This window comes from Alligator sinensis, unplaced genomic scaffold (genome assembly GCF_000455745.1).
Source record: "Alligator sinensis unplaced genomic scaffold, ASM45574v1 scaffold1140_1, whole genome shotgun sequence".
Taxonomy (NCBI): Eukaryota; Metazoa; Chordata; order Crocodylia; family Alligatoridae; genus Alligator; species Alligator sinensis.
Genome location: NW_005842441.1, coordinates 797,338 through 822,203, shown reverse-complemented (window position 1 = coordinate 822,203; position 24,866 = coordinate 797,338). Strand labels below are relative to the sequence as shown.

The 24,866-nt window shown below is 44.1% G+C and overlaps 1 protein-coding gene across 1 annotated transcript in view; it reads left to right on the top strand.

The window, feature by feature from the left end:
- The window catches only part of TMEM245 (transmembrane protein 245), a gene marked incomplete at its 5' end in the record, with an annotated part of 132,644 nt that overhangs the window by 87,191 nt on the left and 20,587 nt on the right, over window positions 1-24,866 (top strand). The window contains one exon of the mRNA XM_025212024.1: window positions 3,748-3,893. Within this exon, the coding sequence (XP_025067809.1) occupies window positions 3,748-3,893 (146 nt within the window). The remainder of the gene's footprint in view (window positions 1-3,747; window positions 3,894-24,866) is intronic.

Sequence of the window (24,866 nt, the reverse complement as noted above, 5' to 3'; positions counted from 1 at the left end):
GGTCCTGGGAGGTGGCGGCAGCATGGGGTGGTGGCTGGTGGTGCTCTGTCTGCCTGCCCCCCTCCCAGTCATTCTTGACAGGCAGTTCACTAGTTGTAAAATATTAATTGAAATCTTAGATGTGCATAAAGATTTTTACTGTAAGTTGTATCGTTTTTAAGAATAAACAATAAGGGATGAAGAAATGAAAAAAAGGACCCTTCAGTTTAAGGCATACAGTAAATCATTCTACTGAGCTTGGTAAATAAACGTTCCAGCAGTCTGTTAGCTGAGCCAGCGAGTAAAAGAAATTTATTAGATGTTCTGAAAATTCAAGAGAGGCAGTTTGTCTGCCTTTAACGGATCTTCCCTACAGAACTTCAACTATCCTGAAAAGTGTTTTTTTTTTCCTCAGAGTAGATGGAATTTTGTTCCACTTTAGCCTTTCATATGCCTCTCTTCTGATAGATATGTAGGATAGGAGCAATATATTATGGCATTAGTGATAATGATATCACCTAAAGATATCATGGCTTTAGTGACCCTCAGGATAGACTCCTTTTATGTGCATCAGATGGGGTTGAATCAGTGTTTTAATCCAGTTGTTTTGGCTTTGCATGAAGTCATCCTATGGCTTCCTGCCTGCATAGGAAATCATGCAGCTGTTCAGCTTGAGATGAGTAAAAGTAAGTTTCTGGGGTCAGAATCAATATTCTGAACTGCAAGGATATGTATATTTTAAACTTGGACTTTTTCTTTTATACTCCCGATTTTCTCTTAAAAAATGAATTGATTTATGAAGTAACTTAAGAAACACTGGCAACTTTTGATTGTCTGCTTTTTCTTTAAGCTCTGATTCAATGTGACCTATCCTCTGCTTTTCTGATAACTCTTGAAGTCAGAATGTTGACAGCTTCCCAGAAATTTTCATTATTTTGTAGTGAGGGAACAGACTTTTGTAGAGTATCCATTTTAATGTACAGGGCCAAGATTAATTGTTTTCTAAGCATCCAGAATCCCTTTAGCTTCAGCCAGTGTTTGAGAAAGGAAAACCATGCCAATGATCTGTGCTCGTACCTAGAATCTATGCCTTGGAAAAAGTCTGAGACATTTATTTTCCTTCTCTTCCTCTATTTTCTACTCAACCCTATGAAGTGGAATAGAAAAGTCTCTCTGACAGCATAAGGTTCAATTTGTGTTCTTTGAGACTCCTGGGAGATTTTAACTTAAATGTGTGATGGGATTTGAGGAATTTTATCCCAGTTCTCAAAAATGGTGTGTCCTGACATGCCAGCCATTCACGTCAAGGCATGTCAAGTTGTAATGGTACACCGGGACCTTTAAATCTGTGCCTTGCAGCCCAACATCAGACTCCAATGCCAGTCTGCATGGCCTGGGTTTAAACTTGCTAGTGCCCAGGCAGCCTGGTATCATGATACCAGGGTACTTGTATGCCAGAACCTTTAAAGCCATGATGTATAGTCCAGCGTGGCAGACCCTGATGCTGGGCTGCATAGCACTGCTTTAAACTTTATGGAACCCAGGAATCCCAGCTCTGAGGTGCTGGGCACCCCATGAGCTGGGAAATTTTAAATAGGCTTGTGGGAAGCTCAGCACAGGGGAGTGACTCTGTGTAATAGACTCCCCAAGCATCCTTCAACATTCCACATGTTCAGTTTAAAACATGATACAAACCACTCACAAAGGTGTTCCATGTCAAACATGGGACACTTTTGTGTCTAGTTTATCACTATTATCATGTGATAAATTGGTTGAATGTGCAGCATGATACAATTTATTGTGCATTAATTATACAATGAATGTAACATCTGCCAGGGATTTGAATTTCTCTGAACAACTCTTAGTTCTCAATGTGATTTGTAGTTGTTTCCCTAATTGTTACCAGACTGCCCCCTTCACAACTTTTTTTTATTAGCAAAATGTTGTATTTGTAGTATCAATTAATTGCACTATCAAAGTTAGTTGGAACAAAATTTTATCAAATTGAAGTTGTTTTGGTCTAGTAATGGTGCCGAAATGCTAAACTTTACTTTCTTTAAATGGCAAACTCCATGTCTCAATTTAATGAAAATTGCGTGCACATGTGGAACTCTGAAGCACAGGAAAAACATGGTAGGCTGTTTTTAGGTTCTAATGTCTATAAATATCACCTTGAAATTAGACCAGATATTGAGATGAAGTTTGTTTTGACAAGTAATTTGAAAATGAAAAATCTAAATATTTTCGTGCAAAAATTTGAAAATGGTCCATTTTGACATTATGGAAAGATTTTTTGTTTTGATTTTGATAACACTAGATTTGCTGTCAAAACACTTCATTTGAACATCTCTGCATGCTTAGAACAAAAATCTTAGAAATCCAACTAAACATTTCTTCATCAAATTTCTTCTTGAGACTAGCTTTCTGTATGTCCAACGCTTAACTGATTGTTGGTTTCAAGAGTTTGCAGTTTTAATTTGCCACTGTATCACATCCTTCAGGGTTTTTTTGTAATAAAAAGGGAACTCTGAAAGTCAAACAACACCATCATTTAACTGCAAATGTTGTCTGCATCCAAATAAATCTGTTGTCTCAGTTTAACTCAGTATTGATCTGCAGAATTCAGACTGAGACGAACAAAAGCAGCTGAACTTGAAGTCAAAGTAGTTGTGCTTGCTTAAACAAAGGCTGACTTGGGCCCTGTAATCAGTGACACAAGTGTATTCTACTTTGAAAATATTTTCAGAATTTTTGTGGAGGTACAGTGAATAGTGGGTTCAACTCGCATATTGAAGAATAAGAAGATGAAAGATCCAGGTGTTATAAGGTCACCTGAAATCCCACAGAGAACATGGAAATTTTGAACACTTTTTTGAATGGGTTATGAATAAAAACAAAGAGCAGAAGGTAACTGATAGTGAGCAATGGGAGACTACTGTAGTGTAGTGAAGAGTGACCAACATGGGAGAATCGCAGGCTATGAAAGTGCTCTTTTTATCTAATAGAGAAAGGTATACCTAAAGACAAATGATTGGAAGCTGAGTTGCAGGAAATTCAAGAGTAAATTAAGGCATAAATGTTTAATGGTGAACGAACTCCCAAGAAGAACTGTGGATTTTTCATTTCTTGGGAACTTAAAATTAAAGCTGGGTTTATTGTAGAAGACTTGTTTTAGCCAAAAAGTTATTGAGCATAATAAAGTGGGGTTAAATGTAATAGTTTTGGTTGTATAGGAAGTGAAACTACATGATCTTATGGACACTTTTTGTTTTAAAGCTATCTATTAGGTGAGGGGGTGCTGAGAAACAAAATAATTCGTTTCAGGCAGGGAAGGTTTGCTCTAACACATAAGCTAAAATTTTCTGTCTCTTAATTTCATCCTATTATGTCTATCTATGCAATGCTTGTTTAATATTGAAAGAACTCAAAATAATTTGCTTTAAAAATAGCGAGTCATAATTCAAGTTTTCATATACTACATATTCTAATTCCCCATGCCTGATGAAAAACTCTGTAGTGTAGGACTAGCGATTTTACTACTGTATGTGGGAAGACTACTTACAAATATGCTTACCTGGAATATTTAGAGGTAACCATCAAAATCTATTTTGGAAAGGTGCAGATTACATGCAAATATGCTGATTTGATGAACAAGGTTTATTTTTTCTGATGCTAAGTTGATCTGGTAGTATTTTGTGTTCTTCCTAATTATATTAAATGCACTATAGTATTTAGTACTTGTACTTTAAGCTGTGATTTGTTTTTCAGGTGATTTTCCTCACCACGTTGTTTTATCTGTTAAGTTCCAGTGATGAGTACTACAAACCAGTGAAGTGGGTGCTTAACCTGACACCCTTGTCACAGCCGGGGCCAACTTCAAATATCATTGGCCAATCTGTGGAAGAGGCTATAAGGTATATTTTTGCTTTCTCACTATTTTAAGAAAACATTTTTGTGATACTTCATTGCATGAATGTTGAATAGCTTTAGTTTGTTTAATATTTTTTACTTTAATGTTAACAGTTTCATCGTCTTGGGAATAGCCATTCATGTTCCAAGCACTTTGGTCAGATCTCACATTTGATAATATTAAAATGCATTTCAATAGGAATGAAGTACTTGAACATCTATGAAGATCCTTAGAGACCTGTGTACAACCAGTGAGAGGAAACAGAGAATAGGAACTTAATTCAAACTGATCCACATTGGGCTTTCTACTTACATACTCCCCTTCCTCCAAAAAAGGCAACCCCAATTGTTGAAGCTTTGGAAAAAGTATAATTTACTAATATTTGACTATATTTCAATATAATACCATTATCTTCAGTTCACTTTCACAGAAATATCTCTCTCTGTGTTTTTAAAAACACTAGCAGCTTTCAATAACCAGCACATAATATCTAAATATCTAAAAAAACAAACAAACCCCCCCAACCCATTTAGTAATTTGTAAAAGTAGTTTTATATATTTTGTGTTCAAAGCTGATATATATTTCAACCTAATATATATAAAACTGCTTTTACAAACTATAAAATGTGCAGCACCTGTAATTTATACAGTGTTATATGTTTAAAATACAGCCATATCTGGGATAGGTCATCAGAAAGGTCACAGCAGTGTTAAACAAGGGGTTAGGATAATAGATGAATAAGTGCTGAATCTATTTGAAATTGAAATTTAGGTAGCAGAAAGTAATTAACTTGAAATTGTGTTGGGAGATTAACAGCCCTTCTCTTGAGGAAGTACTGTGGGCTTTTCATTGACCACAGTTGCTTAGTAGCCATTTCATCTCCTGTGAAAAATTTTAGTTGATTTTTTTTTTTAAATTAAATTAATTTAAATCTCTTCTAAATTTTACTTGTTAGCCCATGGTACAAGGGAACAGAGCATTGCAATATTGGAAAGTATCTTCTCAGTGCTGCTGACATAGGCAGTGTGAGATCTTGGCTCCAGAATGGCACATAAAAAGATCGTGTTAATTTGTAGGTCCTATTTTAAGTAATGCAAGGGATTAAATCATTATCCAGGAGAATGGCAAAATGCAGGGATAAAAATAAGAAGGGAGTTAAATGAAACAACAGCCAACATATGTGGGGTCAGTGAAGAAGAGCAAGCAGAGTGAAAGGGATGCTGATCTACTAGACAGAGGATTTTTGTTACAAAACACAAGAGTCCAACTCGGTTTAGTGTGGGGGGTTCCTCCTAGTATTAAATTTTTCCCTTTGGAACTTATTAGAATAGATATGAGCTTTTTCTTAAGATTCATTATCTGAAACCCCAAGCAGGATTAGAGATGCTATGAATCATATTGAGATAAAAGGAATAACTTTATTAAGGTAATCAATTTTTATAAGATGGTGTTTGCCAAATTTAGACCAGTTTCTTGGTGACTAATACTTTCATTAGTCAGACTAATGACTGTTGTTGTTGTTTTTTGTTTATTATTCCTAATGTAGTTAGCTTATACCTTATGCATAGCTATTTATTCCTGGTTTGTCACATTTCAACTGATTTTGAAAGTAGTGAATGCAATTTTCTTTTCAAGAAAATTCTTTTGTTAAAGTTTTGCAAGTATCTCTTCTACTAAAAAAAGGTCAGTTATCATTGACCTAGGAAGAGTAGCGACCTAAAAATTGCACAGAATCTTATATGGCTTCCATATTAAATCATATGCTGATGTAATGTAATATGGGATGTACTACAGAAAATCAGTAAGCTCCAGTGGCTTTATGAATTGCTTGATAATAGGGCTGTGCGAAGCTTTGGTTCCGGATTCAATTTGGCGGAGATTCGGCCCGATTTTGGTGGCCAAATCAAATCAGAGGACCCTTTAATCTCTCCGAATCGAATTGGAACCCTCTAAATCGATGCAGAGATTTGGACATAGACACGGCTTTGAATGTTTTTTCTACATGCCTCTAGGCAGGGCTGTCCAGTGTGGGGGCAGTTGGGGCAACTGCCCTGGGTCTTGTGCTTTGGGGTGCTCTGCAGAGCGTGGAGGAGTGGTGGCTCCACATCCAGCCGTTTGCTACTCCTCCTCCCCTCACTGCTGATGCCGCCGCCGGCAGCAGCTAATCGGGTCTGGGGCCGTGGGATTGGAGCAAGGGTGGGGCCCCTCATGGGCTGATTTGCCTTGGGCCCCGCAACCTGCTCGGGTCAGCTCTGCCTCTAGGTAGCAGGGGCTCATGAACGCTGTGATGCTGCGGTGTATGGAGCATCCCACAGGAGCACGGGGGTGCTCCCCAGCGTACTCAGCAGCAGACTTGGAAGCGGACCAGAAGCACTTCTGGGTCTGCCAGGGAGTGTGCTGGGGTCCCCCCATGCCCCCCCGGCTTAGCCTCCCCTGGGCCTCCTGGGTCTGGGGGGGCACCTGGGGTCCCCCTGCAGCCAATCACCAAGCGAAGGAGGCACAGGGGGGCACCCCAGTGCGTTACCTGGCAGACCTGGAAGTGGACTGGAAGTACTTCCAGTCCACTTCGGGTTCACCACCGAGCACCTGAAGGGCCCCCCTACACTCCTGTGGGATGTTCCATCTGCCCCAGCATCACAGCATTCACAAGCTGCGCCTGCTACCTCAAGGTGTGTAGAAAAAACATTTAAATCTGCGTCTGTGTCCAAATTGCTGATTCTCCGAATCAGCATTGAATCTTCAGATTCTGATTCGGCCAAATTGAATTGGGGACAGTGATCCAAATCAACAAATCCAATCACTGTCCCTGTTTTGGGCCGAATCTGAATCGAATAAGGACAGTTTCTCACACCTACTTAATAATGATGCCTTCTTAAGCTGTTGCAGAGTTAAAACATTAATTAAGTCTCAGTGCATCCATGAAACAACGTGCCAAATAATTTAAGAAATTAACAAAGTTAATCTAAAGATAACAAGTGTGCAGGTTTCCGATTCTTAACTCCCATGCCTTGGCACTACCTTTCAGGTTATATTCTAGGTACTTGAGCTAAGAGACCTTAACACGTGCCAGCCATTCCTTTTCTGACTGATCAGTGAAGAAGTTTCTCCACAAGACTTTTACATGTTGACTTGTGAGCTTCTGTTTTCAGAAAAGACCAACTTCTCACATGACTACCTGTCTGCACCCAGTGTACCTCTTCTGACTCCCTTCACAGTACTTAAGAGAGCAAAGGCACCCTTGAGCTTGGTACTCTGGCACCATCCAGTTGTGGGTCTGGTTTAGCAGTGCATTAAAAAAATCTTTTAAGCCTTTGGTGCATCCATTCATGTGTAACCTGCTTTGGACGATGCCTGTGAGAATCCTAGGATTGTCTGAAATGATCTAAAAACTTTAGAAAGTGAACACATCTTTGCTTGTTTGGTTTTAATATAAGCCTGTAGGCAGTACTGTTGTTTAAAGAACTGCATTGAAACGATGGATTCTGTTTCTCACTGTTGTGACCTGGCTGTCCTGCAATTAAATGGTTAGGTCAAGGCTTACATGATCTGATGCAGAACAGCTTAATCTGTAAAAGGAATGTCTAAAATATGGCTATGTATAAAGCTTCATATTATATAGTCATTCCATAATGCAGATTCCACAAATTCAGACGGTAAAGCAGAATTTTGTTTTAAATGGTCCTTTTGTGTTACAGAATTCATTCTGAAATAGGAGGGCCTGAACTTTCTTCACTGGAATTTTTGAATTTCACAATGTGCCTTAGAGGATGGCAATTAAATTGGGGTGGTGCAATTTGGGGAAGGGAATGGATTTCATTAGGATACACCTTGAAAGAATTTTGTTATTTCATCAGTCATGATTGGGGATCCTGCTTTTCTCTGCTTAAAAATTACAAGTTCCCTGATAACCCCCTCCCCCCTACAAATTCTCTGATTTAGAACCCCCAAAACCACATTTTTCCATGCTTAAAATGAAATACTACTATATAGGTATTAGTTGAAAACAATGTTTGATTGATATATTTAAACTTTTAAAGCAAATTGGAAGCCTACCAGTGCCTCAATCACTATCATATAACAAATTCTAAATACCTATACATTTTGGTACTTAATTTGGTGTTTTTTTTTATCATGGAAAATCAGCTCCCCCTGCCCCCTTTGCTCACCAGGATGCAGGGCCAGCTGCAGCTTTCCCCTCCCCCGCCCCCTTCCCCTCTCTGCCCCTGGCTCCCACACTGGTTTTTTGGTGCTGAGCAGCCCTGATATGCTGGTGCCCTATCAATGCCATTGCCCCTCACTACTCACCCACAATTCTCTGACCCCGTGTGTGCCCCTCACTCTACCCCCACAGCTCCCTGCCTCTTCACCCCAGCCCTGCTGCAGGGAGCCCCAGCTGCCAGGTCTAAAGGACTAGGGATCCGGGTTTGCATCTCCCTGCCCCCTACAGCAGTACCTGAGCCCTGACTGCTGCCCATGGGAGGCAGTGGCTGCTGTGGCAGAGCACAGAGCCCGGCTCTTCCTCCTCCATGTATGGCATGACCAGAGCAGAGCCCTTGTGGGGCTGGGGAGGGAAGTAGGCTACCCACTGTGACCTGCCTGCCCCCACCCCATGCACAAATCTGGGGGGCATATGGCCCCCAGGAGTAGGTGCAGCAGCAGGGAGCCAGCCCCTCTCACCACCTGATGAGCCACCTGCAGCTTTGTCCTGCTCCCTACCTGGGCTCTGTAGCCACACGTGGTCCTGAGCCCTAAGCCCCACCTATTACGCCAGCTGGGCAATAGCCCCAGCCCTGCCCAACTCCCTCCCTCCCTTCCTATCAATTCCTCCCTCTCCCCTCAATTCCTCCCTCTCCCCTACCCAAACTTACCTGTGGGGAGCTCTCCAGCCTGCTTGGTAGCCATGTACATGTGTATGTGCACGCATGTACATGGTCTCCCCTGCTGATTGCCCTCCTCCTGCTCTCCCCAACCCCTTGCAGGCTGGAACTCTGCCAGCCTGTGAGGCAAAACCCACTGTTTCCTGAACTTTTCTCCTTTAAAGGAGAAAATCCAGTCTTTTTACTTAAAATGAGAAAATCCACGTTTTACCGCATTTTTCCTTGTCAAACAGAAAACTAGATCTTTGGTCATGATGTTGGATGTCCTATACTGACCTTTACTTTTAACAAAAAACTTGCCAAATGGGGGTGACTTCATTTGTGACTAAAATTTAATTCAGGAAATTCCTCAAAATATAGTCTCCAAATTTAAGAGACTTTCCCAGAGACAGTTACTGTACTTCCCTTGTGATTGTACTTCTTTGACAAGATAATTTGTAGAGTTCCCTTTAGCATATTTGTGTCCCATTCAGAATTTGCGGAGCAGCTTTTTGTCCATTCTCCTTCCCTGTTTGGTATCATAGATTCCTTTCCTTAATATACTTGTTAATGTGTTTGTTTTGTTTAATGTAATTGGAGTGTGGAAAGTTTTTTGTTTCATGCTCTTTCAGAGCTTGCTGGTAAAGTTCTGAAGCCTCTGAAATACCCGAGATGAGAGCATAGTGAAATTCTTACTTAGCCTGTGGCATGTGCGTCTTAAAGGGTCATAAATGTTGAGAGTTAGATGAGTTTACTAGAGCCAGACCAGAAGCATGGGACATGCGTGTGAAATTCTTGCAGGACTGTATTATGGACAGAGAGTGAATGACCAAGTAAATGCAACCATTTCATTATAGAGAACTTATTTCACATCTTGTCTTCCTTGTATTGCTCTAATTTTTTTTCATGTCATTTGGCACTAGTTATAACATGGAAGATGCAAAATGTCAATTGAGGGGAAAAAAGTACTGTTGCATCACAACTTGAGTATCTTCTGGGCATAACAGTAAAGTACTACTGGTACTACCAGAATGCATAATATGATGTATGATGTAAATAGTATAGTATGATATGTCAAAAGCAATAGTCGCTCCCTTTTTGCTTTTTAATTTTAAATTTTGTTTTATTTTTGTTATCTTCATCCCTATTAAGTGTTGTTCCACTGGTTCTCTGTCCTCTACATCTTTAATTTGGATATCCATTGTTCAGTTTCTTTCATCTCATCTACCTTTCTTTCTACTTCTCTTTGTGTTGCCCAAAAATGCATGTATGTTGTTTGTCTTCCTTAATTTTGTTGTGGCCATTGCTGTCCTCATGCTTTCCTTCTTCGTGTATGTTCTTTTCACTTCTTGCTCTTACTCTTTTTCCTGTCTGTGAAGTTGATATCCACACTGAAATCTGATCAGTTGGAAGGGCAGGAATATACATTTAATTGTGGGGCGTAAGTCTTTCTCATTTGACTGAATGGTTTGGCAGTCCAAGTGTTTAATAATAATAATAATAATTTAAATACTAGGTTAACATTTGAAGAGGGATACTAGGGTACTGTAAAATAGCCTCTGCTTGGCAAATTTGCAGGGTTCTTCAAATTTCAATTAGAAATTAAAGTGAAACAGCCCAGAATCCTGGAATAACCATTTTCCAGGTTTCAGGCAAAACCAAAGGACCAATTTTTACATTTCTTGAAAAATCAAACCAAATTATGAACTTTAGGGTTGTGCGAAGCTTCAGTAGCCAATTCAATTCAGAGGAGATCTGGCCTGATTCGGCGGCTGAATCCGAATAGACTTGGGAGACCCATTCATCTATCCATATCGAATTGGAAGCCTCTGAATCAATTCGGACAGATTTGGAGATTCGGCCATAGACTGTACAGGCAGGCACTAGACAGTGCTGGCAGGAGGAGCTGGGGAGCAGCTGGATGAGCTGTGGTTTGAGCCGGCAGCCCCAAGAGCACCCGTGACTTGTTCAGCTGTTCCCCCAGTTGCTCCCCCGCCAGGGCGAGGCAGGCAGTGCTGGCAGCCCTGGGAGAAGCCGCAAGGACTGAGGGGAATGATTGGGAGCTGGGGGATCAAACCAAGAGCTGGGGGAATGATCAGGGGGTTGGGGAAATGAACAGGGGCTTCCTCCCAGTTCCCGGTTCAATCCCCCAGCTCCCCGTTCATTTCTGCCCAGCTCCCAATCATTCCCTGTAGCCCCCGCAGCTTCTCCTGGGGCTGCTGGCTTAAGCTGTGGCTCATCCTGCTGCTCCCCCAGCTGCCTCCCCACCGGGGCGAGGCAGGCAATGCTGGCAGCCCTGGGAGAAGCCACGGGAGTGTCGGGGGGAATTATCAGGTGTGCGGGCCCTCTCCCGATCCTGCCTGGGTCGCCATGTGCGAGTTCTCTCCCGGTCCCATCTGGGTCGCGATGTGCGAGCCGGGGGCGAGCCGGGCCCGTCTTTGTGCACACAGGCTGTGGCCAGCACCCCGCGGTGTAGGCTGGTCAGCTTTCCAGGCACAGCTCCGCTTGAGTTCTCGGTGGAGGACTCTAATAGACTTGGTTCCTTGACCCCGGAGTGGTTTAGGCTCCGCGGGTTCAATAATTTGTTCTCACGGAGCAGCTGTATCTCCGTGGGTTACTTGGTTCCCAGGTCCCCCGGAGCTGTTAAGACTCCGTGGGTTCGACAATTGGGTCCTTAGGATAGGGATACGTCTGGACTGCGATCAGCGACGGGGAGAGGCTAGAGGTTATGTGCCTTGGAGTTGTTAAGGCTCCGAGGGGTCGGTAAATAGGTCCCCCGGAGTTGTTGAAGCTCCGTGAGTTCGACAAATTAAACCTCTGTTGCCCTCTTAAGGAAAAAGCTGGGTTCATAGGGATCAGCAGCGCTTAGAAATCCTCACGCTCCTTTCCCGAACTCCACATGCTTTCTCTCTCTCCGACTTGGGCGGAAACTACCCAAGCCTTTTGTACGGCTAGCAAGCCAATAGCTAGCCACCACGTATGCCTACATTTAGAACCAGCCAATAATGTGGCGCGAATCTAAATACAAATGGCAGGAACTCCTTTGCATTGTGCATCACTATAATGCAAAAGAAATGCACTATGCAAAGAAAGCTACAGAACTGGTGGGAAAAACTCCTGCATGCAGGTTCTTAATTGCAACAGAACACTCCACCGTGCAAAAGAGCTGCAATTTGGCGGGAACATGATTTAGCGATGCCGAAGCACACACAAACAAGAAAACCACAACTTTGGGTTGTGACATCAGGGAGCTGGGGGATTGAACTGGGAACTGGGGAATCAAATGGGGAGCTGGGGGAACGAACAGGGGCTTCCCCCCAGCTCTTGGTTCGCTCCCCAAACATTCCCCTCTGCCCCTGTGGTTTCTTCCGGGGCTGCTAGCACTGCCTGCCTCGCCCTGGCAGGGGGGCAGCTGGGGGAGCAGCTGGACCAGCTGCGACTGCTCCCCCAGCTGCTTTCACTGGCATTTCCTGCCTGTATAGTCTATGGCTGAATAAAATTCGGTGCCAGATATCTTTGGATTTGGATGAATCAAATCAGGACGGTGATTTGAATCACTGTCCGTCTGAATCACCGAATCTGAAGCGAATACTTTTCACTTTGCACAGGCCTAATGAACATCAGTCATGCCATGAAATGTTTTGTATCTAGAGGCTTTTCACATGTAATATAAACAATAACATAAGCAGATGAAGTGTACATGGGTGAACTAGTTTGTTACTGGCATAGTAGATTGTACACATTGGGCACGTCTACACGTTCATCAATGCACCTTAGATACTGCGCATTTAATTTAGTACTTCCTTAATAAAGTACTAGCAAAATGCGCAGTACCTAGAGTTACTGCATAGTGGTACTAGCACAGTTATTTAGTGATGCTTTCTGAGTGTTAGCCTAATAACACTGCACCGTAGGCTATTAACACAGTTTTCGCCATCACACACTAATGCGCAGTGTCTTGTGTAGACATGTCTGTTGGGTCTAAGTAAATTGGAATTATTGGAAGTTACTTTGCTTTTCAAAGTATTCCAAGAGAAATTAAAAGCATTATGTAAAATTAAAACGATTATAGTGATAAAAGCACATGTGAATTTTGTTTGGATAGAACTCATCCTGTTTAGTTTGGAGTGATTACTTTTATTGAATTCTGTGCAACTGGGGATACAGTTTAAAACAATAATCAAGATAGCAGCTGGGCCAGCCCAAAACAGTTGTTTGCCACTTCTCTGTGCTGCCTCTTAAAACTTCTTGTTCTTGTCTGTACTGCAGAGGCAAATGCCCAGCCCGTTAGACAGAACATGCAGACTGCATATGTCCTATCTAGCAGCCATATTTTGGAGAGAGAGAAAGGTGTGTGTGTGTGTGTGTGTGTGTGTGTGTGTGTGTGTGTGTGTGTGTGTGAAATGAAATAAAATAAAAATAAGTTTGTGGTGACTTTGTGCTTTGAGTTGATGGAATGACTTTGGGGCTTCCACTCAGCACTAAAAAGAAATCCGCGTCTTATAGGACTTAGATATGTATTGTCCGTTAATACTTCACTGAAGATATTCAAGGTCCATTTTTTCCCCTAATAATGCAGTACGTCAGTGGTTGGGTAGATTGCCATTTACTGGTGCACAAGAAGCCATTGGTTTTGTTTCACACTTTCAATTTCTTAGGATGGAGTTACTTTAGAAACCACCTACCTCACTGTGTCTGTACACTAATGTAAAAATATTAAAACCTTGAATCTTATATCCCTAAAGTAGAGGAGTAATGGTAGTGCTCCATTCTCTGAATGGCTGAAGGAGTGACTCTCAAAATCATGGGTCTTTGAAGTAGCAGCATGCATACCTTTGCCTGAACCATTTTCCTTTCCCTTAGCAGCATGTTGTTCTCTTCCTGAATGCACCATACCCTTCTTCCCTGAAGCTCCCATTCTGCTTGCTCTGGTGGATATATTGCACATTACTAAGTTGCATGTTGTCACGGCCTCAGTGCAATTTAGTGTGTGCGATATTTTCACATGAGTGCATGCACACGGGTATGGCTGGGGCTTAAAGTTACTGCAGCTTTTGATATTTGGTGAGGGCTAACTTAAAGGAGTTTAAGCCCAGATTCATTTTATTTATTTATTTTGTGAATGTGTTCTTGAAATCTGGTTGTTACAAAAGTTTGTTTTGTAATATTAGGAAGATGATTCTGTGTGTTTTCAATTTGAGGACAGTTATCATTATTTACTTCATTTTCTTCATCCTTTAAATATTTCAATATATTCAGATATGTAATTTGTTCTATAAAACTCTTAAATTATGTTGGGGTTTTTTTCGTAATAAGCAAACAGAAAGTTGCCTTGGAGATTTTTTTTTTAAAAAACAGTTCTCTTGCAGAACATGCTGAGCTGAAATTGTCTAACACTCAATGGGAAGGTTTTCCATAAAGAGAACTACAATACTTTGATTTAATTGAACTGCCTTCTATTAGTTCTTGAAAAAAATATATCTAATTTCTACCAAAAAAAGGGTTAAATAACATGTTTTGTAAAGGGTAGCATCCATCACCCAACTTCAACTAGCTTATTTACTGTCACAGAATAGGTAACAACAAAAAGATGAAGAAAATGAGATGGTGATATAATTCCCACAGAAAACAATTGTCTTCCAGCATGTTAAGGCTACTGCTAAAGAAATCTTGAATATATACATTTCTTATTTCTGTGTTGGTGGTATATATTTGCAGAAAGTTTTCCAAAAAGTGTTGACTTAAACTTAACTGAAAGTGCATGCAGTGTATGACCTTTCATTTCAGAACCAAAATATCTTTTGCATAGACTTGTATAGTTAACACGAATGCATTTGACTTGGAATGTATAGATTCATCAACATTAGATTCATAGACATTAGGGGCTAGAAGGACCTCACAAGAACATCAAGTCCAGCCCCTCTGCCATAGGCAGGAAGCCTGCTGGGGTCAAATGATCTTAGCAAGAAAAACATCCAGACACCTTTGAATAAGTCCTCGGGGCAGGGAAGTCTGTTCCAGACCCTGGACACATGGACTGTAAAGAATTTTTTTCCTATGTCCAGTCTAAATCAGCCTTCCAGGAGTTTGTGGCCGTTAAACCTTGTTATCCCTTGGGAGCCCTGGTGAACAACTCTTCTCCCAAGTCCTGATGCACCCCACCCTTATATACTTGTCAGCTGCCACCAAGTCCCCCAGAGCCTTCTCTTCTCCAAGCTGAAGTCCCAAGTCCCTCAGCTGTCCTTGTAAGATTTGCTCTCTTGGGCTTTGATTATACGGGTGGCTCTCCTTTGAGCGCTCTCAAACTTATCCACATCCCTTCTGAAGTGGGGGGCCCAGACCTGGACGCAGTACTCCACCTGCAACCTCACTAAGGCCAAGGAAAGTGGGAGGATTACATCCCTGGTTTTGCTCTAGCTGTATCGATGGATGCATGCCAGTGTTTGGTTTGCTTTGCCAGCCATGGCATCGCATTGGTGGCTCATGTTCATCTTGTAGTCAATCAAGACCCCCAAGTCTGTTACGGTCATAGTGCTAGCGTAGCACTGTCAAGCCTATAAGTATGCTGCTGGTTCTGCTTCCAAAGGTAAAGCACCCTGCACTTCTGTACAATGAAGGCCATCAGGTTTTGGTCCACCCACCTTGCGAGTGTGTCCACATCGGCCTGCATCCCCAGCCTGTCTTCCAGTGTGACCATCTTGTCCCATAGCTTAGTGTCGTCCACAAACTTTGCCAGCCTGCAGGCTGATGCCCGAATCCAGATAATTAATGAAGGTGTTGAAAAGTACTGGCCCGAGTACTGAGCCCTGAGGGACACCACTGGCCACCTTGCCAGTGGTGTCCCTCTGGCAAGATGGGACTCCCATCAGCTAGTACTCCCATCAGCTAGTACTCTTTGGGTGCGGATCCAGTTTCTCAGCCATTGGACCATGAGATGGTCGAGGCTGTAGCTTCCCAACTTAACTGTGAGGTCATTGTGGGAGACTAAGTTAAAGGCTTTCTTGAAATCCAGATATGACATCAACCTCGTCTCCCTTGTCCAGGCAGTGTCACCTGTTCAGAAAAGGAGATGAGGTTGGTCAGACAAGACCTGCTAGTAACAAAGCCATGTTGGCTGACATTCAAAAGGTTGCCTTCTGTTAGCCTGTTGCTGATGAATCCCTTGATGATTTTCTCCAAGATTGTTCCAGGGATTGACGTCAGACTGATAATTCCCTGGATCTTCCTTCCTTGAAGATTGGGACCACATTGGATCTTTTCCAGTCTTCTGGAACCTCTCTCCTGAGCACCACGAATTTTCAAATATCTTCGCTATAGGGGTGAGCTATGATGCCTGCCAAATCCTTCAAGACTCTTGGGTGCATTCCATCTGGGCTCACGGACTTATGGCTCTCGAGGTATTCCCTCACCTGATCTATGTCAATTGTGGGCTCATCTCCTGCTCCCTGGGTGTTTTGCATCATGTCTAACAGTGTGACCCCCTTGGGCAGGTCGAAAACTGATGCGAAGTAATCATTTAGGAGATTGGCCTTTTGTTGGGCATCAAACATCAGCTGCTCCATTTGATCTCTCAGGGGTCCAGTGTTGCCTTTGTTCATTTTCCTACTTCCCACTTATCTGAAGAAGGACTTTTTGTTGTCCTTGATTCACGTGGTTAGCCTGAGTTTGGTTTTTGCCTTGGCTTTTCTGGACCACTCTACATATGTGAGCTAGTGCTGAGTAGTCCTCCTTGGTGATGCTTCCCGTTTTCCATCTGGTGTAGGCTTCTCTCAAGTTTCAGGAGGTTCAACAGTTCCCTGTTTAGCCAAGGGGGCTTCCCTGCCTGCTGACTGCATTTCTTGTGGGACGGGATGGACTTCCCTTGCACTTTGAGGATTGCATTTTTAAGGAATAACCATTCCTCATGGACTTCCCTTTCTAAGGGGGCATGGCCTCTTAGTGCCTGACTGACCAATCTCCTTAGTTTGTGAAAGTCAGCCTTCACAAAGTTGAGGATTTCTGTTTTACTGAGGAATTTGCCCACCCTGCATTGGACAGAGAAAGTGATCAGTTCATGGTCACTGTCACCAAGCTTCCCCTTGATCCTCAGATCGTTTACCAGATTGTCCTGTTTCGCCATAACCAGATCTAGCAGTGCATCTCCCCTAGTAGGCCCGTAGACCTCTTGCATCAGGTAGAGGTCATCAATGCAAGCAAGAAAGCTACGTGACCGGACAGATTTGCTCATTTGCTCCTCCCATAAGATGTCAAGGAGGCTGAAGTCCCCCATGACAATCATGCATCAGGAGTGTGTGGCCTCATCCAGCTCCATATTGAATTCGTGGTCCAGTTCTTCTTGGTGGGGAGGTCTATAATAGACTCCTACAAGTTTATCTCCTTCCCCATGCTCTCCCCATATTTTAACCCAGAGGGTCTCAAGATGCACTTCATGGTTAGTGAATTCAGTTTGGAGGGAAGTGTACTGCTCCTTGACACAGAGAGCTATAACCCCACCCCTCTTTCTAACATGGTCCCTCCCATACAAGGTATAGCCTTCCATACCAACAGACCAGTCATAGGTGGAGTCCCACCAGGTCTACATTATCCCTACAAGATAGTAACCTTTATCACACAAGAGAAGGGCCAGTTCCTCTCGTTAGTTTCCCAAGCTCCTGGCATTTGTGTACAGGCATTGGGTCTACTGTGGGAGGTCCTAGGCTTCCTTATGTGATAGGACATGACCTTTGCTAGGGCTGTTGTAGGAATGGGTTCCCTTAGGTTGCCCAAGTTATTTCTACTGTGGTTAACATGACCTGGACTAGAACTGTTAATTGACTGCCCATCCCCCAGCAACCTTAGTTTAAAGCCCTTCTAGTTTCATAAGTTGTCTTTCTTATTTATGTGCGAGTGGTGTGTGCTCATTTACCTTCATTAGATAGGGTTTGTGAAAAGCATAGAAATGGAAATAAAAACTGATGTTTCTAACTCTCCCTTCATTCCTTCTTGAAATCAAGACAATAGAATTTGAGGTTTCTTAATTTAAGATTAAAGCCCTGAGCAGAAGAAACAAAGGTTGGTATACTTTTCATTACAACTTTAACCCTTTTGCTGGGCACCAGTTGGCAGCAACAACGGTGGGGCTCATTTTTGAGATACCCAATGAATTTGTACTGCGGCTTGCCCCCACTCAGAAATCTGGGATTTCTGAATTTGGCTGGGGTGTCCCGCATAAACAAAACCACCTCCTTGCAAGCAGTGTAAACATAAAAGGATAGGTTTATTACAGTAACAAAGGCAAAGGAAATGCCAAATGGAATTCAAACATTCTTAATTGCAAAGTATAGTCTCTAGGTTGCATCCCTTCTGGGGAGACTCCATCCACACACAGGCAGTCTGAGACATGAGAACTCATCCAAAGGGTTAGCTCCAGGGGCCTACACGCCGATACCTGCTAGTCAGCAGGAGAGTCCTATGAGCTTTTCCGTGAGATTCATTGCATATTGGGTAGCAGCTAGACAGTGTACATCCTTCCGCGGTGCAAGGGGCCCCTCATTGCTTCCTGAGAAGCTATAGAGTGGTGATCTCCATTTCTGTGTAGTAGTTTGGGGTGGGGGGGGGGGCGGATTGCCCCCCAAAATTCCTAGTTCGGTGGTTGTTGTCTGTTTGTGTGGGTGGGGTTGGGGGGGGGGGGGGGGGCGGATTGCACCCCAAAATTCCTAGTTCCAAATCCCCAGCTCTGAGGCAAAAAACTATGAAAGAATTTAAAAGATGGGGAGCCAGGCTTATCCTGGTTCCTGGGCCTGAATTGCACGTGGGCTCAGCTGCCCAGTGAAGCTAAGATGCAAGAAATGCTATAGCACCAACAGGGATCAAGCGCCAAATACTGACCCCCACTTTATCAGGCTCTAATCCTGATGGTTTGCTCCAGGAATTAATATTCCCATGATATTATCCCAAACCAAGGAGAGCAAAAAGGGGACACTGAAAGGGAGAGGAGAGGAGTTCCAGACTCAAGAGAATCTGTCACTCCTTCACGTTGGTTCCTCCGGCTGGAACCCTTCCTGGGGTCCACACTTAACCCACCAACCTCCTTCCTATGTACCTGGAGTGACATCACCCTAAGTATCAAATCAGGCGTCACCACGCCCACATCCTCTCTCTCAACCAATTGATTTAAAAAGAATGTTGCCCAATTTAACCAGTGAGGCTACAGATCTGATTTCCCCTGCTTATCTGATTGACCCCATGCTCTTTTATTTACAGTGAGCAGCAAGAATATCCTTAGACAATAGGCCTAACAAAAGCCACAGGTATCTGTCTACATGCAGCATCTCCTGTCTTTGTCCAGTTTACCGAAGCTTACATTTTGTGTGAGTTACACACCATTTTAAAAAGTAGTGGACAGATGACAAAAGCCCCTAAATTGGGGTAATGTAACTCAGTCTGGTAGAAAATTATTGTTTTTAGGTTTTTGCATACAATGCACACCTGAATAAGATGCATATCTTGTTTTTGAAAGGTAGAATCACGGGGGAGATTTTTTTCCTTGAAAATACTGGTACGTGCATTATTTTTCAAGGGAAAGCACAGGCAGACATATTAGGAAGTGGTGAGGGGGATCATTGTGGCTATGCTGCTAACATTGTGCAATGCAGTGCAGAACATTGTGGCTATGCTGCTAACCTCCTAGGTGCAGAACTCTGCAGGTGCTGCTAGCTGACCCAGAATACCCAGCCTCTCTGTTCTTGAGCTGAGCTGGGTGGGCAATCAGCAGCACCTTCCAAGTCAGCTGAGGTCCAGATCCTAGCAAGTAGTTCCTGCAAGGTCAGCTAAGGGCTCACCCAGCTGGTTCAGTAGGAGCTTCTGCCTTGGCACTTGGGGCTTGGCACCATTTTAGAGATACAGCAGAGCCAAGCTCATGTGACTTTACTTTCTCTTTCCCCTGGCAGAGGTTTGTGGGGCCGAAGCTGCTTTACAGTATTCCCTTATTTAAAATGCATACCCAGTTTCCAGCAACTGATTTTTTCCCCTTTTTTAAATGGCATGTTATGCACAAGAAAATACTGTGCCTTGAACAATAAAGAGTAAAGTAAAAATACTGACATAAATTATATTTGCTTAGGTTGCATTTACCCATGTCCATCCTAGATAGCTATTTACTCAAGGCAAACAGGCTATTACCTTCTCCCCCATTGCCTACCAACAGTAGTAGCTGCTATGAGCGCTACAAAAGGATAGCCCATGTCTGCCTGCTCCTAGTCCCTAGTGCACTATGCATTGCTATACAAAACTGATTCAAATTACATTAGGATATATAAATGTCTGTCCAATACTTGGGATTGGTAGAATAAAAATTCCACCTAAAATAGAGAGATTTTTTTCAATTTAAAATGTTACTTAAAGTTGAAAGACCACTCCGTAAAACTGAAATTGTTGCTACGCAGGTCCCCTAATTCAGCTTCAGTGTGTAAGGACATTTTATCTAAGCAGGTTTGTGGAATCTCTACACTTTGAAATTCTTAAGACCAAATTTGCCAAGTGCTTATCCAGGATGGCTTAGCCAAGAATGATTCCTGTCTTGAGTAGGGGTTTGGACCTCCTGAGGTCCTTCCAAGCCCTACCTTTCTGTGATACTAAATGCCACTAATTGATTTTAATGTTAAGTAGGCCCATGCATTCTGAATTTCTGTAGCTGTATAACCTGCCACACAGTTCAACTTTTAATGCAGAATTGCCAGAATCTATGCTTTGACCCTGGGAGGGAAAACCATTCAGATTATTTTCCAAATTAATTCTGGGTTGGTTCGAGGTTTTTGTAGTACAGGCCAGTATTAGCTGAAAAGAAAGTACAATCATCACAATATGATTTTAATTTTAAAACCTAATAAGAATTTAACCATCAGTATTAATTTCACTGCTGATAATTTTAACAGAAATAATTGGCTAATTTCTTAACTCCAAATAGTGTCCCTCACCTTCCTATGTGCCAAAAGTCTAAATTATTCCCAATTTACTAGGGGTGCACTGAGAGATTTTTGGGGCTGATACCGATAGCTGATTTTTAAGGAGGCATATCGGCCGATACCGATCCAATTTCGGATACCAGCCCAGCAGCTTGGAGAGCTGTGTGCAGCTGGTAAATCTGTTGTGGTGGAAGGGAAGGGGCATGGGGGGGGGACAAATCAAGGCCCCTGTGGTGAGGGAGTAGTGGGGCTGAGGCAAGTGCTGCCCTACGGGACAGCCGCAACTCGTCTGGTGGGGACCAGCTTCCGCCATTGCGCGCCACTTGTCCAGTGACTCATCTGGCACTTGCCCGCCCATCCGGCAGCTCCTGTTGCTGCTCCTGCCACTTGTCCAGGAGGGCATGGGAGGGGGCACGTGCCCCTGGATCTGCACAGGGTGGGCTGGGGATGCGTGAGGCTCTTCCTGGCCCGCCCTGTCCTGCGCAGATCCAGGGGCACATGCCCTCACAATGCCCTACTGGCCAAGTGGCGTACAGTGGTGGGAGCCACACCCCCTAGACGAGCTGCAGCTCCATCCTGCCCCTTCCCCTGCCCCAGCTGGGCATCGCTTGCCCCAGCCCAGCCCCGCTCCTCCCTCACTGTGGGGGTCTTGATCTGCCCCCCCCACGCCCTTTCCCCCCCCCCTCCCCTTTCACTACAACTGACTTACCAGCTGCACGCAGCTCTCCAAGCTGCCGGGCAGTGCTCCTTGCTGTCTACGTGCTGTGCTGCAGCTGTGCGCATGCTTGGGCTATTTTTCGTTCAAATTATCGGCCATATCAGGCCAATTTCTGATACAGACAATTTTCTGTACATCAGTGCCTATCAAATATCAGACTAACGTATCAGTGCACCTCTACAATTTACTTAGCTAGCTCTCCATTCAGCCTCCGATCCCATGGCTGTACCAGTTGCATTGTTTCCAAACAAACTGAAACAGTATATTGAAAATAAAAAGCTTGGAGGGAAGTTCAAATGCAATTATATTATAAATATACACAGTGCATGAATACTTTATTTATTCACATTCCTTTCTGTTATTTTAAAGAGCTACCAAGGTATTTCTAGCTTTTCTATGCTTCAGTGCATGCTTTAGGTAAATCTTGCCATAAGGTATACCAGGGATTAACCCATCCATAGAATTGTCCATTTAATCCAATATTGAAGAAACACATTATTTTCTAGGCCCTGTACAGGCTTGGGAAGTGCAATATGTTTTCAAACTTGTTAATTGGTCAGGAAAAGGCTTACCTAGTTGTTGTTGGACAGGGTTGGTATTCCGGCTGACTATGGGTTCTTTCTTTCATATTCTTGTGGTTACCATGCACCTCAATTGCTAGTGTGACAGTATTTAGATATACTTTTTCTCTGCTTAGTCAAGAAGCATATGAGTAAGTAGGGAGAGTTGGGTATATCACACTGTAGCTACCCTATGGCCAGAAAGTGCTTTTTGCATTTGTGTTTTCACTCCCATCCAGTTCTTATGTCAGTTGTATGTGAAAACAAATGTTTGTTATGAGAAATTGTATAAGAAATATTATATAAGTTTGAGTGCCATAGATGGATAAGTAGGTTTATTGAATTATGTAAACATATTGAGATGTAATTTGTATAATATAATTATATGATGTTGTGTGTTTATATAATACATACATTTTCCCCTACAGCTCCAGATGTCACACCTTATAGTTTTTTATATAATCCTTTTTATGTGCCAGACTCTATGAAAGTTATGCATAAGAATAGTAATTCATTGTATGTATAGAGAATAACAGTGAAAAATTGCTGGGCTAAAATACGCCACTCAGAATTCTAGCTCAGTTAGCTTGGTAGTTGTCTTTTTCCCTAAACTGTTTTTAAGGCAGGCTTTACATGTGGTCAGGAAGGACAAACAGCATGATCTGTCTGGATATTGACAAAACTGCTCAAATACTTGGGAAAAGAACTTCAACTAAATACCCTTAGGAGTAGGAAATAATTGTGACAGTAGGAAGTATCAGTTAAAATATATAGGGTTTTACACATGCATCTTTAATATTGTGAAATAAATTGTATCGTGGCGATTGATAGAGGTGCACTGATGCATCGGTCCGATATTGAATCGGTACTGACATACAGGTCAATTGCATCTTACGCGGGGGTTACGTTCTCAAGTCAGTACATAAGGGGAGAATCGCATATAGTCAAAATTACCGTGCCAGTGGTGACTGCCTCTGCCTCCAAAACCTTCCGCTGGTGCCGTGGAGCTGTGCTTAGAGCTGTACGACCGGTGGCAGCGGTGCAGCGCAGGGTGGTGGTGGGGATGGCTGCGTGCCTCCCGGCCACCACCACGTTGCTGCCCGGCGGCCAGCCACACAGCTCCGGGCACGGCTCCCTGGGGGCAGCTGGCCATCACCGCCATAATGGGCCTCCAGGTAAGCGGCAACGCCGCGTGCAAACTCAAGCCCCGCCCCTCCTCCCACCCTGCGTATAGTTGAATTCGCGTAAGTTAAATGCGCGTATGATGCGGCTGACCTGAATACAGAAAATTTGCTGTCCGATACAAGCCTGATGGGGCCGATTAATTTGGCCAATAAATGCCCGTGCTGTGCACAGTTGCAGTGCAGCACTTGGGTAGCAAGGAGCACAGCCAGCAGTGTGGAGATCTGCCTCCAGCTGGTCAGTCCATTGTGGTCAAAGGGGAGGAGGGAGGGAAGGAACGTGGGGGGCAAATGAACATCTCCCATGGTGAGAGGGGGCAGGGGCAGGCACTCCCGGTGCTGCTTGAACTCCAGGAAGGCACGGTGGGGAGGGGAGGAGGCATGTGCCCTCTGGATTGGGGCAGGTTGGGCTATAGCTGGGACTCTTTTCAGTGGGGGCTCGGCATGGAGTGGGCCCTGGCAGTGCTAGGAGGATGCTGCATCCACCCCAGATTTCGCCTCTGCTCCCAGCACTGCTGCCGTCGACCACATGGTACATCCCTGGCTCTTCCCGGTGCATGGGTGAAGGTGGGGCGCTGAGCTGGGTTTGCGCCAGGTGGCTAGCTGGAGGGTAGGGCTGGGATTCAGGGTGACCTAGACAGATTGGATGATTGGGCTAAAGGAAATCTCATGAGGTTCAGTAAGCACAAGTCCAAAGTCCTGCATTTAAGATGGAGTAATCCCATGCACCATTATAGGAACTGAGGATTATAGTGCACAATAAGATGGATATGAGTCAGCAGTATGCCCTTGTTGCTGAAAAGGCTAATAGCATACTGGGCTGCATTAGTAGGAGCATTACCAGCAGATTGAGGGTAGTAATTATATTGTTCTGTTCTGCACTGGTGAGACCACATTTGGAGTACTGTGTTCAGTTTGGGACCCCTCAGAAAGGATGTGGACAAATTGTAGAGAATCCAGCACAGAGCAACAAAAATATTGAGGGGGCTAGGGGACATGACTTATGAGGAGAGGCTGAGGGTACTGGGTTTATTTAGTCTGCAGAAAAAAAGACTGAGGGGGGATTTGATAGCAGCCATTAACTACCTGCATGATGGTTCCAAAGAGGATGGAGCTAGACCAGGGGTGGGCAAAAATGGTCTGCAGGCTGGATCCAGCCCGTGAGGCCATTCTTTCTGGCCCGTGGGGCCCCTAAAAAATTTAGAAAATTAATATTGATTTGTCCTTGGTTCCTGTCAAAAATGACGGGAACCAGGGGCAGTAGGACCCAGGGGAAGACTGGCGGGGCGCTGCCACCGGGGGGAGGCCGGGCGGCCCCCTGCCACAGCAGGGCCCACCCCCCCAGCCGGAGGCCCCAGTAGGGGCTTCTGGCCTGGGACCGTGTGAGTGCACCGCACTGAAACCTCAGGTAAAAGCGGGGGGAGGGGGGGAAACGACCCTGGGCAGGGAGGGAGCCTGGGGAAAAGCAGCCCCTTGCCTGTTGGCGGCCCCCTGCCACAGCAGGGCCCACCCCCCCAGCCGGAGGCCCCAGTAGGGGCTTCTGGCCTGGGACCGTGTGAGTGCACCGCACTGAAACCTCAGGTAAAAGCGGGGGGAGGGGGGGAAACGACCCTGGGCAGGGAGGGAGCCTGGGGAAAAGCAGCCCCTTGCCTGTTCCATGGCCAGTGCTCCCTGCTGCAGCCACTCCCCGCCCGCACCCGGGTGGCCTGTGCAGGGCCA